General features: G+C 45.9%; 1 protein-coding gene across 1 annotated transcript in view; it reads left to right on the top strand.

Annotated features, from left to right (window-relative positions):
- The first annotated feature begins 10,707 nt into the window (after window positions 1-10,707).
- vstm2l (V-set and transmembrane domain containing 2 like) overlaps window positions 10,708-14,110 on the top strand; it is a 127,918-nt gene continuing 124,515 nt past the window's right edge. Inside the window, exon 1 of the mRNA XM_062979757.1 lies at window positions 10,708-11,059. Within this exon, the coding sequence (XP_062835827.1) occupies window positions 10,891-11,059 (169 nt within the window). The 5' untranslated portion in view covers window positions 10,708-10,890. The remainder of the gene's footprint in view (window positions 11,060-14,110) is intronic.

The following is a 14,110-nucleotide window of genomic DNA, read 5'->3' as shown; positions in this document are numbered from 1 at the left end:
GCAGCTAGTACAGTGGGTTAAATCACCAGCTAAAGAAGATTTTGCCGAACAGAAGGGTGGCAGTTCAAGCCACGTGTTGGGGTGAGCTCCCACCATCAGCCCCAGCTTCTGCTTACCTAGCAGTTCAAAAGCAGCAACGTGAGTAGATAAATAGGCACCGCTTTGGCGGGAGGTAAAAGGCGCCCCGAAAAACATGCTGGCAATTCGATCAGGAAGGCGTCCGTGGACAACAGGCTCCTTGGCATGGAAAAATGAAACAACAGCACCTCTCCATGAATGAGTCAAGCAAAGCCTCCAGATGCCGGAGATTAAATGAGGGAAGCCTTGCCTCTGTTTATGTACTGTCTGTCTTTGTTATCAATTGAATGTTTGCCATATATGTACCCTGTAATTCGCTCTGAGTCCCTTTGAAATGATAGAGCGGGACATAAACAAAGTATATTGTTTGCACTCTGCCTCCCCATCATACTCACACTCACACGTGGAAACTTAAGAGCTGGCAATACATTCATCTTGCATTCATCATGAGGTCAGTATTATTTTTTTTGTTTTTAATCAGGGGAAACAATATCCCAAAACCAAGAGATCCCTTGTCCTGCCCAAAGCCCCTTATGTTAAAGGAGACTGACACCATTACTTTCCTTGGGATCCTATGGTTCTGCATCAAAACCAATAGGATACAAGAGACTGCTGGCAGTTGGGCAATGAAACAGGATGGGAAACTTTTGATGGTTCCCATCCCACCTGTTTTTCAGTTGTAAACGTGTGAGTAAAGTGCAATAAGAGAGAGAAGCTCTGAATAGGATTGTTGGCCCGTGTTCAGAGTTCCCTTCTTTCAGGACATTTCTGTCTCTTGTCATCCTTGGATCATGTGATGAGCTCCATGCCTCTCCATGCGTGGAAAGAGGCGGGAGTGTCCTTCGAGGGGGAGATGTCTCAATGTGAGGGGGTTGATTGCCGGAGTTCCCTCCTTTCAGGACACTTCTGCCTCTTTTCAACCACGGAAAAGAGGTTGAATGTTATATCCCAGCTACCTTTGGCCCCTGTACCTTACCTTGGGTTCGCCTTTGACCAGGATGAAGAATATGTTGATATTTCTCCGAGTCAGCAAGACCTGATGAATTTGCAGCTGCCGCTTGTTGACAGTACACAGCCAGCTCTAAGTGAAAGGGAGAGTGTTGTGGATACCTCTACTCCCTTGCCAGATGTCTCTAGCTCACCGGAGTCTGTGTCCTTCAACCGGAGAGAGTATCTAAACAAGCAGAGATCTGAGAAACAATCGCTGAGAAGTGCCCGCTTGGCTGAGCGTGGAGACTCTTTCTAGAAGCCTTTCCCTTGGGAACTTTGGGGAGGAAGGCCCCCCTTTTGTGGGGAGACTCTGCACTTCAATAAAAGCTTTGCTCCCAGTAGTTTCCCTGCTGTGTCAACGTTGTTCAACTCTAAGAAGGTACATCGTCTCCAGTTTCCAGCCCCTTGACTCAAGCGGCTAGCAGCTGCTGTGACTCACGAGTAGACCCGGATTCGAGTCTACTTTCCTGTCATTTGGTGAACCAAGATTTATTTCCACGATCTCAAGTTCCTGCCTTGCTTCTAAGAACTATTCTTGAACATTTGGGCCCCGTTCGTCTGCCTAGCTTGTTGGTTTGATTCCCCACTCAAAGGCTATCATTCGTTTGAGTGTGTTTCAGTTTCTGGACTTTGGATTCTAATACTGGACATATTCCTTGACATTTTTGGACTGTATCATACATTTTCTTAAAGGGCTATTGCTTGCTCAACTTTCCCAGCATTTCATTTTTGGATTACTATTTGCTTTAATAAAGATATTAAAAGATTATTGGTCTCTGTGTTGGTTTTCAGTGCTCTCGCTGCCTGGACTGCAACATTGAAGTAGTTTAACTCCTGTGATGAGCTCTGTGCTTCTCTGTGCTTGAAAAGAGGCTGAAATGTCCTACGACTGGGAAATTTCTCAATGTGATAAGGTGGTAAGTTGAATGTGAGCCAACAGTGTGATGCAGCAGCTTAAAAAGCCAATGCAATTCTGGGCGGCATCTGTAGGAGTGAAGTGTCTAAACTGAGGGTTTTGATTGTGTCTCCCTGCCTGGCAGAAGGAGGTTGGACTGGATGGCCCTTGAGGTCCCCTCCAAATTTATAATTCTATAAAGACATGAAGAGAAAAAGAAAAAAAAACCTTTCTCTTCCTCCAAACATTCTTTATTTTGGGAAGATATCAATGTGTTCTATCACTAATACTGCCTCCAAAAAGGCACGCCCTTTCTCTTCCAATCCTTTGCACCTTCCTAGATGCCGCCATACCTAGTAACTACCAGCCAGTTTCAAACCTTCCGTTTTTGAGCAAGGTGATTGAACAGACAGTGGCGGGACAGCTACAGCAATTCTTAGATGAGACTGTGGGCTTAGACCCCTTTCAATCAGGCTTTCGTCCAGGTCATGGGACGGAAACTGTCTTGGTAGCTATTACTGATGAAATTTGTCGTCAGTTAGACCGGGGCGGATCAGCGCTATTGGTACTCTTGGACCTTACAGCTGCATTTGACACCGTGGACCATGGCTTGCTGATCCATCGATTGGCTATGTCTGGTGTACGAGGTTTAGCTCTTCAATGGTTCAACTCGTTTCTCTGGGACCGGAGACAGAGGGTGGAGTGGTCAGGCCAAAGCTCTGAGAGCTCCTGCCTTTGCTGTGGAGTTCCCCAGGGCGCTATCCTTTTGCCCTTTTATTTCACATCTACGTCCGACCACTTGCTGGACTAGTGCGGAACTTTGGCCTAGAGTGCTACCAGTATGCAGATGATACCCAGCTACTCTTGCGTCTCGAACCTGGGACAACCACGATTCCTGAGAACTTTAAGCTGTGTTTGGAAGCAGTGAAGAGTTGGCAGCAAGCAAGTAGACTAAAAGTGAATCCCGCGAAAACTGAGATACTCTGGCCCGGCCAGCCACCAGAGTTAACCCAGTCACTGCCTGATTTTGATGGGGAAGTTCTGGTTCTGTCTGTGACTGTTAAAAGCCTTGGGGTCGTGTTGGACTCATCCCTGACGATGGAGGCCCAGATCACTGCCATAAGGAAGCAGGCCTTTTTTCATCTTCGCCAGGCAAGGAAATTGGCATCCTACCTCTCGACAGAAGCATTGGCAATGGTAATCCATGCAACAGTCACCACTAGGTTGGATTATTGTAACGCCTTATATGCCGGCCTTCCGAAGACAAAAACCCAGAAGATCCAAATGGTCCAAAATGCGGCGGCCAGGCTGCTAGCGGGATCATCTATAAGATCCCATATGACACCGATTCTGAAACAACTGAATTGGCTACCAACAGAACATCGGATCTCTTACAAGATACTGATCCTGACATTTAGAGCTGGAAATGGCCAAGGACCATTATATCTTAGGGACCGCCTCATTCCTTTTTTCCATCAGTGGTCACTTTGATCCTCCCAGGAAAATCTCCTAGACGTACGAGGCCCTAGGGAGGTACACCTGGAAGCTACAAGGCGTAGAGCCTTTTCGGCCTCTGCTCCAATCCTGTGGAACTCATTGCCTCCATATCTTAGAGCAATGTCGGAGTTGCGACTTTTTGGAAAAGCGCTCAAGACTTGGCTGTTTGGCTGTGCATTTAAGTAAATCAGATCTAATTTGCCAAATAGTCACTGTTGAATGTTTTTATGTTGAATGTTTTTATATTGTGGAATGATATTTTAAATTGTAAGTCGCTCGGAGTGCTCTGGTGGAAAGTGACTAATTAAGAAATAAAGTGAAGCGAAGTGAAGTGATGTGAAGTGCTTTCTGCATGAATGGAAGACCCTACTTGGATCAGAGAAGCAGCCTTAGACCTGATCTACACTGACTGTATATTGAAATTTCAAACGGCATTATATGCCAGTGCATCAGGGCCCAAGTTTTCGCTTAGAATTGGTGCCGCTCTTAAAGCACTTCATCGTCTGCATTGACCAGTTTGCCTGGAGAAGGTCCCTGGAGAGTGATGCTGAGCGGTCTCCCTGCTTTTGCATTGCTTCCCATAAACATTAAATGCCTTTATAGAGGCTTCTCATGATGCAGCACTGCTGCCTTTGAGCCCCCCCCCCACCCACCCACCCACCCAAATGCACGTTTTCCCTTTTTGGCAGTGATGGATGAGCCAAAGGGACCCGTTCAGATGGTTCCAACGTCCGGCCCGTGAATGATTTCTGATGCCTGCTTTAATTTATTTTAAAATGAAATTTGCTATTGATTCTGGTTTAAAAGAACAAATCTCGGAGCAGTTGCTACTGACAGCCCAGCGCATGGAGCCAAAGGGACTTTAGTTTTCCTCTGACTGGTGGGAACATGGCATTTTTCCCAGGGATGCAGAAAAACCAACACTGAGATACATTAACCCCAAAGACTCCTTTCCCAAATTCCCTATTGCAAGGAGAAAGAATGGAAATAATTATCATTGGCACCTTGCGAGGATTTTCCCATTGCTTTCTACTGAAACTGGGAGAGTGTGACTTGCCATGGCTTCCATGGCCAAGGTAGGATTTGAACTTCGGTCCTCAGAGTCATGAGCCCCATCTGCATTGCCATATAATGCAGTTTAACGACAGCATAGAGTCATACAATACAGTTCAATGCAATTAAACTACATTATATGACAGTCCAGTGATAATTCACTACACTCTATACTTATGAGTAATTACAAGGTTCAAACGCTTTGGTCTACTCTATACTTATGAGTAATTACAAGGTTCAAATACAAATGATCCAATATTCTTTGCCTCTCGAAACAAATACCTGTATGTATTACTCCCTCCAAAGCATGGCCTTGAAATTATATGACAATGGACAGGTCACTTTTAGCACTTTTGAGGTGGGATTCGAACCCAGATCTCCAAGATTTCTGACTCTCTCTCTACTCTCTTTCCAATAGCAGCAAAGACCTTCCTATTGAAACAGTTCTTCCATTTTTAAGGACTTGGGGTAGAAGGATGTCAAATGATCCATGGTTATGGTGTGCCTTCGAGTTATTTCTGGCTTACGGGGACCATATGATGAAGAATTATTGGCAAAAATTGTTAAGGGAGGTTCTTCTGAGGCTGAGAAAGTGTGACCCATGTTTCCAAGACTGGGTGGGTATTTTAATATTTCAGAGTCTGAATCCAATACTCAACTGGTCATAACATGGTGGTACTTCACTGCCACTGTTGTTATGATACAAGACAAAACTATCAAGGTGCATCTACACTGCAGAATGAATGCAGTTTGGCACCACTTTAAAACAGCCATGACACAATGCTATGGCATCATGAAAGCTATAATTGGGTGGGAAACTGTGACTGAGAACACTCAAAAGGGTTGCTGTGAGTTTTTCGGGCTGTATGGTAATACTCCAGTTGCATTCTCTCCTGATGTTTCACCTGCATCTGTGGCTGGTATCTTCAGAAGTTTGTTCAGAAGTCTGTTGACAATGAGGCATGTGGAGTGTATATATATTTGTGAAATAATGTCCAGGGTGGGAGAATGAACCGTTGTTTGTTTAAGGCACTCTTACAACCATTATGTCAGACTACACAGAGAAGCCATTGAAATCCACAAGCGCATGAACAATTTCAACAGAAAGGAGGAAACCATGAAAATGAACAAAATCTGGTTACCAGTATTTAAAAAACACCAGAATTATGACATTAAACAGAGAACAACACTCAAAAACTACAGACAGCAAACAATCAAGTGCCAATTAACACTTTCCAAACAGAAGATGCCTCCAGGCAACAACAGCCAGGCTACTGCTCTGCAAATACCCTCACTGATTAACTTTGCAGTTACAAGGCTACTCAGTGCTATTCAAGCTGCTAATTGCAACATTCACACTCACTTTCAACAGACAAGGGTTCTTTCTCCCACATTCTATAAATTATATATATATAAATGTAATGTACGTTTGTAGGACTGAGTAAACAACAAAACCACTGAAGCAAATCACACAAAATTTGGCTACAAAAGACATAGTCATCCAATCTATGTCTTTCAAACAAAAAACCTAGAAAAATAAAGTCCAAATTGGAGGACCAGGAAAAGCCTTTTTTTCCCTAGCTGCCAGTTAGAAAGGTAGGCCCTGTCCACTTTGTCTCCTAGCAACCCACTCAGCCACAATGGAGCTCAGGGCTACTTCACTCAGGCCTCTTCCACGCTGCCTATAAATACAGATTATCTGATTTGAACTGGATTATATGGCAGTGTAGACTCAAGGCCCTTCCACAGCTATACAACCCAGAATGCCAAGGCAGATAATCCACAGGATTTGCTTTGAACTGGATTATCTTGAGGCCACACTGCTGTATAATCCAGTTCAGTGTGGATTTTATACAGCTTTATAGAAGGGGCCCTATAGTATAATCAAGTTCTAAGCAGATAATATAGGATTATAAATATCATATATAATAATTACTGTGGTACAATAATACAGAACAATACAATCTCTAAAATCGGGACAGTAAATAAAGAACAACACTCTGAAAACAGGGAAATTCCAGACAGGAAACAATCAGGGCCAGCTAACAACTCCCAACAAAGGATTTCCCTAGGAATCCCACTTAGGACGATGCCACAGCAACGCGTGGCCGGGCATATATATATAGTAGAGTCTCACTTATCCAACACTCGCTTATCCAACATTCTGGATTATCCAACACATTTTTGTAGTCAATATTTTCAATAGATCGTGATATTTTGGTGCTAAATTCGTAAATACAGTAATTACTACATAGCATTACTGCGTATTGAACTACTTTTTCTGTCAAATTTGTTGTTAAACATGATGCTTTGGTACTTAATATGTAAAATCATAACCTAATTTGATGTTTAATAGGCTTTTCCTTAATCCCTCCTTATTATCCAACATAATTTGTTGTAAAACATTATGTTTTGGTGCTTAATTTGTAAAATCATAACCTAATTTGATGTTTAATAGGCTTTTCTTTAATCCCTCCTTATTATCCAAGATAATTTGTTGTAAAACATTATGTTTTGGTGCTTAATTTGTAAAATCATAACCTAATTTGATGTTTAATAGGCTTTTCCTTAATCCCTCCTTATTATCCAAGATATTCGCTTATCCATGCTTCTGTCAGCCCGTTTAGCTTGGATAAGTGTGAATCTACTGTAATATAATATATTGTATATACATATAATATTGATAATAATATTATAATGTAATACAATATAATAATAATAATAATACACTATTATAATTGTATATTTATATTACATGTGAAATTACTAATAATATTGCAATATAGTGGTATAGTACAATATAGTAATATATAATGCTTATATTGTGCTATGCTAATAATATAATATAGTGTATGTACATATAACTTGTAAGCCGCCCTGAGTCCCCTTCGGGGTGAGAAGGGTGGGATATAAATGTTGCTAATAATAATATTCGCTTATCCAACATTCTGCCGGTCCGTTTATGTTGGATAAGTGAGACTCTACTGTGTATATATATATATATATATACACACACACACACACACACACATATACACATACACACACACACTCCACTTTCCTCACTTCCAACAGACCTCTGAAGATGCCAATCACAGATGCAGGTGAAACATCAGGAGAGAATGCTTCTGGAAAATGACCACACAGCCTGCAAAACTCACAGCAACCCAGTGATTCCAGACATGAAAGCCTTCGACAACACAAACTCAAAAGGTCTTTGAAAACTACAACTCCCAGGATTCCATAGCATTCCGTCATGGCTGTTTAAAGTGGTGCCAAACTGCATTCATGCTCCAGTGTAGAAGCACCCTGTGCTTTTGGCCTTTGACTACTTTGTGGCAATTTCCCACACTTATTTCTTCCAAAAATGGCTTTTGGAGGCTCAGAAAAACTAAAGACAGCGCAATCTCGCTTCCTTGGTGCCCAGAGGACATTATTCACTGTCCGACATCGACAGGAGGAAACTAACCTTTGTGGCAACTTTATCAACAAAGGAGGAAGGAATGGGACTTTCTCTGCTGAATGGATGGATAGAAAGGGTGGAAATGCAGGCAGGCCAAACAGCCTCCTTAGCTCACAGCTTGGCATCTGCATTACACAGCTAGAGCAGTTCAATACCAATTAAAGTGCTACACAAACTGGGATTCTTGCTTTCTCCTGGACCATAGGATTCTTTGCTAGTGACCTTTAGTGGTGCATTTCAAGGGAGCTGAAGTTAAGGCCCTGAGAAAATGACTGTTTTTAGTGTTGTGCGACGCTTTGAATCTTGTTTAAGAGAGGAAAGTGGGATTTATTAAGAACTAGCTTGGGTACCTGGCGATGCTCGGGTTATTTGAAAAGGCCACTGTTTCTTTTTGGTGGATAGGTAGTATCAGTTTGGTCATTTGTTACACTATGTCTTAGAAAAAAAACTCAGTCTTTGCTTTTGTTTTTTTATGAATGCTACCATTAGAAAATGCATAAGGATGTGGGTGAACTACAATTCCCAAAAATCTTGGGTCAACCCTCCCAAAACTCCCCAGTATTCACAGTTGGCCATGTTGGGTTTGTGTGCCAAATGTGGTCCAGATCCATCACTTTCTGGGTTCACTGTTTTCTGAATACGGGTGAACTATAACTCTCTGATGCCAAGGTCAGTCACCTGCAAAGCCTGCCAGTATTCCCAGTTGGCCATGTTGGGTCTGTGTGCCAAGTTTGGTTCAAATCCATCACTTTCTGTGTTCAGTGTTCTCGAATATGGGTGAACTATAACTCTCTGATGCCAAGGCCAATCACCCGCAATGCCTGCCAGTATTTACAGTTGGCCGTGTTGGGTCTGTGTGCCAAGTTTTGTCCAGATCCGTCACTTTCTGTGTTCAGTGTTCTCGAATACGGGTGAACTATAACTCTCTGATGCCAAGGCCACTCACCCACAATACCTGCCAGTATTCCCAGTTGGTCATGTTGGGTCTGTGTGCCAAGTTTGGTCCAGATCCATCACTTGCTGGGTTCAGTGTTCTCTGAATACGGGTGAACTATAACTCTCTGATGCCAAGGCCACTCACCCACAATACCTGCCAGTATTCCCAGTTGGCCATGTTGGGTCTGTGTGCCAAGTTTGGTGCAAATCCGTCACTTTCTGTGTTCAGTGTTCTCGAATACTGGTGAACTATAACTCTCTGATGCCAAGGCCACTCACCCACAATACCTGCCAGTATTCCCAGTTGGCCATGTTGGGTCTGTGTGCCAAGTTTGGTGCAAATCCGTCACTTTCTGTGTTCAGTGTTCTCGAATACTGGTGAACTATAACTCTCTGATGCCAAGGCCACTCACCCACAATACCTGCCAGTATTCCCAGTTGGTCATGTTGGGTCTGTGTGCCAAGTTTGGTGCAAATCCGTCACTTTCTGTGTTCAGTGTTCTCGAATACTGGTGAACTATAACTCTCGGATGCCAGGTCAATCACCCGCAAAGCCTGCCAGTATTCCCAGTTGGCCATGTTGGGTCTGTGTGCCAAGTTTAGTCCAGATCCATCACTTGCTGGGTTCAGTGTTCTCGAATACTGGTGAACTATAACTCTCTGATGCCAAGGCCACTCACCCACAATACCTGCCAGTATTCCCAGTTGGTCATGTTGGGTCTGTGTGCCAAGTTTGGTGCAAATCCGTCACTTTCTGTGTTCAGTGTTCTCGAATACTGGTGAACTATAACTCTCGGATGCCAGGTCAATCACCCGCAAAGCCTGCCAGTATTCCCAGTTGGCCATGTTGGGTCTGTGTGCCAAGTTTAGTCCAGATCCATCACTTGCTGGGTTCAGTGTTCTCGAATACTGGTGAACTATAACTCTCTGATGCCAAGGCCACTCACCCACAATACCTGCCAGTATTCCCAGTTGGTCATGTTGGGTCTGTGTGCCAAGTTTGGTGCAAATCCGTCACTTTCTGTGTTCAGTGTTCTCGAATACTGGTGAACTATAACTCTCGGATGCCAGGTCAATCACCCGCAAAGCCTGCCAGTATTCCCAGTTGGCCATGTTGGGTCTGTGTGCCAAGTTTAGTCCAGATCCATCACTTGCTGGGTTCAGTGTTCTCGAATACTGGTGAACTATAACTCTCTGATGCCAAGGCCACTCACCCACAATACCTGCCAGTATTCCCAGTTGGCCATGTTGGGTCTGTGTGCCAAGTTTAGTCCAGATCCATCACTTGCTGGGTTCAGTGTTCTCTGAATACTGGTGAACTATAACTCTCTGATGCCAAGGTTCACCCCATGTTGGTAGGATTGGGTCTGTGTGCCAAGTTTGGTCCAGATCCCCTTTACACCTCCTTCCTCAACCCTTCCCTCTTTTTCCCTCCCGTGCCTTTACGTTTTTTTTTTTGTGTGTGTGTAATATGTGTTTTTGAATAAGTGAAATTTTTCCAATACAAATATTTTTTAAAAAAAAAATCGGACAGTGTTAGTCAGAGACTGGATTTCAGTTTCCGTTTTCCCATACAGCTTCAGGTCATCCATGTACATCAGAGGCGAAATTTTGTGAGATTTCTTAGATGTTTGATAGCCGAGATTTGTTTTTTGTAAGCTTGAAGGGCAGAGGAGAGGGGTCCCTCCGGAGGAACTTTCCCGGTCCCTTCTGCGTCGCCCCCTCCCCTTTCCCTGGCCCCTCCCTCCCTCCCTCCCTCCCTGTGCTCCCCCCTCCCCTTCTCCTTCCTCCTCCTCCTCTTCCTCGTTCTCCGCCGGAGGGAAGAGTCCCGCAGTCGCTCAGACCGAGAAGCAGCATCAGCATCAGCAGCGGAGGAGGCCGGCGAGGAGGGTCTCTGACTAGACCCCCGCCCCAATTCCAATCCCGGCTGCCCTCCCCGGATGTGAGGCGGGTCGAGAGCGAGCGGGACCGGCGGGGGATGGCGATGGGTCTCCCGCGGGCCCTGGGCCTGGCGCTGGCCCTCTGCCACTCGCTCGGCGCCTCCGCCTCCTCCTCCTCCTCCTCCAGAGACCCCCAGGGACCCCCCTGGGACAACCACCTGCCCTTCGCCGCCCCGGGAAGCAGCAGCAGCAGCAGCAGCAGCAATGGTGAGCCAGGGAGAGCAGGGCGGGGCGGGTCGCCTTCGCTGGGTTTCTTTTTCTGCTTCCCGACACGCGTTTGCTCCCCTCCGTCTCGTGTGGACGCAGCGCCAGACTCGGGTTAAGGAAGGGAGAGGACATTTCAGAGGGTCCCTCTCCTCCTCCGCCCCAAGACACGCGTCTCTTCGGCCCCGAAGCCTCTCCCTCGTGGGAATGAAGCCGGGCACAAGGCGCAGAAGGAGCGAGTCTCTCCCGCTTCTCCAGCTTCCATCATTTAAAGGGAAAGCCGGGGGGGGGGGGGTCAATCATATTGTGTGACCCGAAAGGCAGCCGAATTGGGGTCCCATGGCTTCCTCATAGGAAAGAGTATATTTGGGGAGGGGGTGCACTGGGGGAAAAGAGGACCCGTGCCATGTTTCAAGGGATAAAGGCACGTAAGGAGAGCGGGAGCTGCGTGTTCGCAACTTGCCCGGAGTGTCGGAAGGGCGCCTCATCCGCAGTCAAGGCTGGACTGACAGGAGGGGCTTTTGCACAAGGGAGAAGCGGGGAAGGCAAGGGGGGCTTTGCCAAGGGACACCTCTCTTTCCCTTCCTTCCTCCCTCCCTCCCTCCCTCCCTCCCCCCTTCCCTCCCTCCCTCCCTTGCTTGCTTCATCCGTTCTTTCCGTCATCCCTTCCTTCATCCCTTCCGTCTTTTCTGCATCCTTTACTTCCTTCAGTTCTCCCTCCCTCCCTTCCTCCATCCACCCCTTCCTTCCTTCATCCCCTCCTTTCATTCATTCATTCCTTCCTTCATCCCTCCCTTCCTTCCTTCATCCTTTCCTTTCTTCTTTCATTCCTTCAACCCTTTCTCCCTCCCCCCTCCCTCCCTTCCTTCCTTCCTTCCTTCCTTCCTTCCTTCCTTCCTTCCTTCATCCCTCCTTTCATCCCTCCCTCCCTCCCTCCTTCCCTTCCTTCATTCCATCATCCCTTCCTTCCTTCCTTCCTTCATCCTTTCCTTTCTTCTTTCATTCCTTCAACCCTTTCTCCCTCCCTCCCTTCCTTTCTTCCTTCCTTCCTTCATCCCTCCTTTCATCCCTCCCTCCCTCCTTCCCTTCCTTCATTCCTTCATCCCTTCCTTCCTTCCTTCCTTCCTCCATTCCTCCCTTCCTCTCTCCTTCATCCATCCATCCCTTCCTTCATCCCTCCTTTCCTTCCTTCCTTCCTTCCTCCCTTCATCCCTCCTTTCATCCCTTCCTCCCTCCTTCCCTTCCTTCATTCCTTCATCCCTTCCTTCCTTCTTTCCTTCCTTCCTCCAGTCCTCCCTTCCTCTCTCCTTCATCCATCCATCCCTTCCTTCATCCCTCCTTTCCTTCCTTCCTTCCTTCCTTCCTTCCTTCCTCTTTCCTTCATCCATCTATCCCTTCCTTCCTTCATCCCTGCTTTCATTCATTCATTCCTTCCTTCATCCCTCCTTTCATTCCTTCCTTCCTTCATCCCTTCCTTCCTTCCTTCATCCTTTCCTTTCTTCTTTCATTCCTTCAACCCTTTCTCCCTCCCTTCCTTCATCCATCCATCCCTTCCTTCCTTCATCCCTCCTTTCCTTCCTGCCTTCCTTCCTTCATCCCTCCCTTTCTTCTTTCCTTCCTTCATCTCTTTCTCCCTTTCTTCATCCTTTCATAGAATCATAGAATCGTAGAGTTGGAAGAGACCTCATGGGCCATCCAGTCCAACCCCATTCTGCCAAGAAGCAGGAAAATCTCATTCAAAGCACCCCCAACAGATGGCCATCCAGCCTCTGCTTAAAAGCCTCCAAAGAAGGAGCCTCCACCACCTTTCCTTCCTTCCTCCATCCTTCCTTCTATCCTTCACCTCTTCCTCCCTTCCTTCTTTCCTCCCTCCCTCCCTCCCTCCCTCCCTTCCTTCCTTCCTTCATCCCTTCCTTCATCCAGCCATCCATCCCTTGCTTCCTTCCTTCATCCCTCCTTTTCTTCCTTCCTTCATCCCTTTCTCCCTTCCTTCCTTCCTTCCTTAATCCCTTCCTTCTTTCATCCATCCATCCATCCATCCATCCCTTGCTTCCTTCCTTCATCCCTCCTTTCCTTCCTTCCTTTATCCCTTTCTCCCTCCCTTCCTTCCTTCCTTCCTTCCTTCCTTCCTTCCTTCATCCCTTCCTTAATCCATCCATCCATCCATCCCTTCCTTCCTTCCTTCATCCCTCCTTTCCTTCTTCCTTCATCCCTTCCTTTCTTCTTTCGTTCCTTCATCCCTTTCTCCCTTCCTTCCTTCCTTCATCCATCCATCCATCCCTTCCTTCCTTCCTTCATCTCTCCTTTCCTTCCTTCCTTCATCCCTTCCTTTCTTCTTTCGTTCCTTCATCCCTTTCTCCCTTTCTTCCTTCCTTCCTTCATCCATCCATCCATCCCTTCCTTCCTTTATCCCTCATTTCCTTCCTTCCTTCATCCCTTCCTTTTTTCTTTGACTGCTTGCTTGCTTCATCCTTCCATCCCTTCCTCTCTGCCTTTGCCTTCCCTTTCCAGCCTGAGGTCTTGCTACCTATCTCTGGAGCCTTGCTGCCCTGCCTTGCCTTGTGTTTCTGAGCCTCCAAATCCCTCCAAACAACTCACAGAACCCTAGAGTCCTTGAGTCAGAAGGGACCCCCAAAGGCCATCCAGCCCGACCTCCTTCCACCAGGCAGGAGGTAGACTTACAACACCTAATTTTCTTACATCAGTGCTGGCACCCTTTCTTATACCAGTTTCAGGAAATAGATTGAATACATATAGACCCAATGGAGTCTGCATGATTCCCTGGGCAGGGATGGGTCTTTGGCCCCTCGTCCAAAGAGGGTGCAATAATAATAATAATAATAATAATAATAATAATAATAATAATAATAATAATAATAAGTCCAGGACATTCTGAATGATGGTGTCCCCAACACCAAATGGGTAGGGAAATCTCAATTATGAACCCACAAAGCACTTCACTTCAATACATACCATCCAAGACCCTATTTATCCAGAATCCCCTTCCCTTCTATGCAATGACCTAGACCATTGGGATGCTGGGATGTTCCTCCT

The sequence above is a fragment of the Anolis carolinensis genome, chromosome 4 (assembly GCF_035594765.1).
Source record: "Anolis carolinensis isolate JA03-04 chromosome 4, rAnoCar3.1.pri, whole genome shotgun sequence".
Classification (NCBI taxonomy): domain Eukaryota; kingdom Metazoa; phylum Chordata; class Lepidosauria; order Squamata; family Dactyloidae; genus Anolis; species Anolis carolinensis.
This window is presented reverse-complemented; position numbering and strand designations above follow the sequence as displayed.